The sequence below is a fragment of the Colobus angolensis genome, unplaced genomic scaffold (assembly GCF_000951035.1).
Source record: "Colobus angolensis palliatus isolate OR3802 unplaced genomic scaffold, Cang.pa_1.0 Scaffold64, whole genome shotgun sequence".
NCBI lineage: Eukaryota > Metazoa > Chordata > Mammalia > Primates > Cercopithecidae > Colobus > Colobus angolensis.
Window position 1 is genome coordinate 2,267,293 of NW_012120043.1, and position 4,462 is coordinate 2,271,754.

Genomic DNA, 4,462 nt, shown 5'->3' on the forward strand with positions numbered 1-4,462 from the left:
GCCCATCCTCCACGCCCCGCCTCCACCTAACGCCGCCTTGCCTCCTCCCCCAACGCTGCTGGCCTCTAACCCTGAGCCCGCGCTTCTGCAGAGCCTCGCGTCCCTCCCGCCTAACCAAGCTTTCTTGTCCCCCACCTCTGCTGCCTCTCTGCCGCCTGCTAACGCCTCTTTGTCTATCAAGCTCACCTCCCTCCCGCACAAGGGCGCCCGCCCCTCCTTCACGGTGCACCACCAGCCCCTGCCCCGGCTGGCCCTGGCCCAGGCCGCGCCCGGGATCCCGCAGGCCAGCGCCACGGGGCCGTCCGCGGTGTGGGTGTCCCTCGGCATGCCGCCTCCCTATGCCGCGCACCTTTCGGGGGTTAAGCCGCGATAAAGACCTTGCTTAGCTAGCAGTGCGTATTGTGTAAGGTAAGGCCAGAGCCCCGCGCGGTGGCTCACTCCAGACACTGAACTGTCCTTCCTTTGGCAGAGAAGATGGCCACAGGGCTTGGCAGAAGTCCCCGGGGTCCTGAGAAGGGAAAAGGGAGAGAGCCAGGGAGACCAGGGAGATGGTCGCGCGAGAGGGACTGCAGGACGGGCACCAGCCGTGGAGTGGCCTGAGTGTGTGGGGTTCCAGCTGCCCGCAGCTGGGTCCCTGTGGTGATGCCGCAGGACTGAGGCCAGCCCTGGGGACAGCTGTGCCAGCCCCTGTGGGTGAGGCTCACGGGGTGCCGGGCCAGGGGGCTGGGGGCTCTAGCTCCTAGAGCGGCCTCCAGGGCTCCATCTGCACCAGGTGCAGGTCACTCATGACAGGTGGCATGGCTTAGTGCTGTTCTCCAGGCGCCCAGCGTGTAGCAGGCACGGTGCTGGCTGCAGAGGTCCTGGGGAGCCAGGGTGGCTGGATGGATGCCTCTGGTCGGGGCCGTCTGGCTGGTGGCCTCGGATACCCCTCATAGGGAGCCCGTGAGGCCTCTGGTGCCCCACCTGCCTGGGGGCTGATGGGTTCCTGGCGGGGTCGAGAGGCAAGCTCTGTGCCCTGTGTGTTGCGGCTCCCTTGCTAGACATGGGTGATGGCGGCCACACTGCTCTGTGCTTGTGGCCCACAGCCAGGGGCTTTCAGCCGCTCCGATGTCCGCACCGCGTTGGGCAGGTTAGTGTAGATAGTGTCCACCTTTGAGACCAGGAGGAAGTTGGAGGCAGGAGTGATTTTGATGACGTGAGGCCTTGAGGGAATGTCCTGTGCACTCCTCCCCTGGGAGTCTGTGGAGACGGTGGCCGCTGACCCGAGGGCCACGTGGAGACTCTGGCCGCCGACCCGAGGGCCACGTGGAGACTGTGGCCGCCGACCCGAGGGCCACGTGGTGTGCCCGGCAGCGCAGTGCGAAGGTGCCCTCTGCTCGTCCCTGGCCTTCTGCCTCGGGGGGGAGCCCTGGGACGAAGGCCTTCCTGGGCGAGTGCAAAGCCCGCCGGGCAAGGAGAGGAGGACTGGGAGCCAGGAGCCAAGGCGGAGGCCGTGGCCGGGGCTGGTCGGCCAGGCGGGTCGGTGCGGGCACCTGCGGGCTGAACAAGCTATGCTGGGTCTCATAGGAGATGAGCTGCAGGTAGGGTGGCTTTAGCTGAACTCGGCTGTGTGTCTCCTTTGGAGGAATGCCGGAGCTTGGCCTGCGTGTCCAGGTGTCAGGCTCCCTGGGTCTGCCACGGGGCACGCCCATCATCTGTTGTGGTTAGAGGGAGCTGGCACCATGCCTGTCATGGTGCTAGCCCCAGGTGGCCTGCGTGCTCGTGGGAGGCCTCGGTCCCCAGCCTGGGTGAGTGTTGGGCTCCCCCAGGCGTGATGGTAACCCCAGGTGGTCGCTCTTCCCACTGTGCCTTTCTGCAGGTAACTAGGATTTCTACCTCAACCGCGAGACCTATGCAAGGACGGTGTGGACCAACTCGCGCCCGTGGCATGGTGCCCACCGGCCTGCCGGGCTCCCACCCCTGGATGGCAGAGGCGAGGATGGACGGGAGCTCCACTGTGAATCGGCGGCGCACGCCGCAGGAGGCTGGGACTGGTCCAGTTTGTACTGTCGATAGTTTTAGATAAAGTATTTATCATTTTTTAAAAAGTATAAACAATTCTGACTTATTTTATTCCATCTAAGTGGTAAAAGGCAACCTATTGAGAAATATAAATATCTATATATGAGAGATCTATATAAAGACACGTGTCTGCAGGGCGGGCCCGCAAGCGGATTCGCCGACAGCCTGCCCCGGTGCTATCTCGTCCCCAGGCCCGCGCCTGCCTCCACCCGCTTGGTGCTGACTAGACGCTGACAACGCCGAACCCCGTTCTCAGAAACGCCGCCCGGCCAGCTCCCCCGACGCACTGCTCCCGTACCAAAGGCAGGCCCGTCGCCACCACATTCCTCGGAGGCCCCGGCCGCGGCCTGAGCCCCTTCCTGAGCCCCTGGCGCCTGCCCTGAGCTCTTCACCTTTACCCGGGCACTGTGAACCCTTAGACTGTTCACCCTCCGGGGCTTGGGTCGCGCCCTTGCACGAGAATGGGTCTGCGCCGTGGCGTAGCTGGCCGCGTGCTGTGCGATGGTGCTGTGAGGACGGCGCAGGCACGTTTAACAAGTGCATTTACTTTTGTATTTCTCGGCTGTCCATGGCTCGCAGCGTGCCCCGCGATGTGGGGCAGGCCTGTTGTGGGTCCGTTGGTGTTTCTGTACAGGAGAGAGTCACACTAATGAGTGGCAGTATTTTATAGAGATGTGATGAGAATTTATAAATTTCATAGATTTGACAGCTTTTATTTTTAGATGGTATAATGCACAGTGAAGAGGAAAAAAAAGCGAGGGGAAAAACCTTATTTATTCAAACAGTGCACAAAGTGGCCCCAGGGTTGGCTCCCACCCCAGACCCCTCAGTTGCAGCCCCCAGCAGCCCAGACAGAGCTGCCGGCGCCCCTGCCTGCCGCCCCACATCCCCTTCCTGTCAGGGTCACGCCTGGCACCCGTCCCTTGAAGCCTGTGGTGGCTCTCCCAGCTGCTGTGGGTGTGCTGGGGCCGGGGTGCACTGCTGAAGCCTGGCCTCTCTGGCCTGAGGCCCTGGGGTGATGTCGGCCCCCCACTCTGCAGCCTGGGGGGTGCCTGGGACTGGGTGTGGAAGGAGAGGCGCTGAGGCCGGGGTGTGGCAGGCAGGCAGGCAGGGCCACTCTGGTGCTTCGGGAGCCCTGCAGTCGGCCTGGGTTGTCTGTGCCCTCCTTGGAGGATGGGATCTGGGAGTCCGAGCTGCCCACACCTGACCCTGGGCTGTGTGGCACTCCCTGAGCCCACCTTCTCAAGTGCTTGCCCCTGTGAGGTGGCATCCGGGAGCCCCTTCCCCGGGGTGCCACAGATCCACCCTCCAGGTGTCAGCCCTGCATTCTGGTTCCCAAGGGCAGGATGGACACACATCATGTCCCTACCATGTTTTCCTACCACGTGGCCTCCAGAGGGAGCCGAGGAGGAAACGCTTCTGTGGTTGCTAGGTGGGCAAGTCCTGTGTGGAAGGGCCTGGAAGACCCCTGCTTGTGCCTGGTGGGGGGATGCTGCCTCCCCCTGGCCCCCAACCACCTCTCAGACCCCCGTCCCCCAGTATAGTTGAGTTCTGAAGATGGTGCTCCAGACCTGTCCCTTAGGTGGCGCCCAGCGCCTTCCCCGCCCCGCGTTGGTGCTCTCAGCTCGAAGGTGCTGTGCCTCTGCCTGAGCCCCAAGCCCTGAGCCTGGCCTTCAGGACGGGCAGCCCGCTCCATGTCGCCATGGGCCCGATATGCTGCAGGGTTGATGGCAGAGAAGGCATGGAGTCCCTGGTCTAGAACAAGACACATTCTTTAAACACTGTATCACTTCTGCCTCACTCTAGGGGACAGTGGCAGTCCGGGTGCCACTGCGGGTCCTGCAGACGGGCCATGCAGGGCTCCTGCCCACACAGCCCATACCACACACACACGACCGTGTGTTCAGGGCGCACACTGGGTCTCGGAGCCACTGGCCCAGGCAGAAGTCTCCTTGAGCCCACTGGGTCACATGCGTGTCACCACACGTGAACTAGTGTGGTGCTGCCTGTGGACACTCTCCTGTTCTGAGCCCTGGACCCGTGTCCCTCTTGGGCACTCCCAGACTGGCGGGGGGAGTGTATGGCAGGTGGCGGGATGGCTGTGGAGCCTGGTGATCTTGGAGCCTGGTGCTGGCACCTGGTCTGAGTTTCCATGGGCAGCCGGCGGGGACCTGTGCTGCTGCTGCTGACTGTGGGCAGGCGGGCGGCGCCTGGGAGTGGCTCTTGCTCAGGAATCGATAGGAACCCTAATGACTAGGACACCCCCTCCTTGGCCCACGAGGCACACACGGTGACTTATTTAAATGACTTCCCCCTTAATTTATCTGCCCCCAAGACGCGTCAGTCTGTTCAGTGGTCAGCAGGGGACCCCCCGCCCGCCAGCTGACTGCCCTCGTCACCG

General features: G+C 63.2%; 1 protein-coding gene across 1 annotated transcript in view; it reads left to right on the forward strand.

Moving 5' to 3' along the window:
- DOT1L (DOT1-like histone H3K79 methyltransferase) overlaps window positions 1-2,765 on the forward strand; it is a 64,645-nt gene extending 61,880 nt beyond the window's left edge. The window contains exon 28 of the mRNA XM_011964115.1: window positions 1,859-2,765. Coding sequence (XP_011819505.1) covers window positions 1,859-1,866 — 8 coding nt within the window. The 3' untranslated portion in view covers window positions 1,867-2,765. The remainder of the gene's footprint in view (window positions 1-1,858) is intronic.
- Window positions 2,766-4,462: the final 1,697 nt, after the last annotated feature.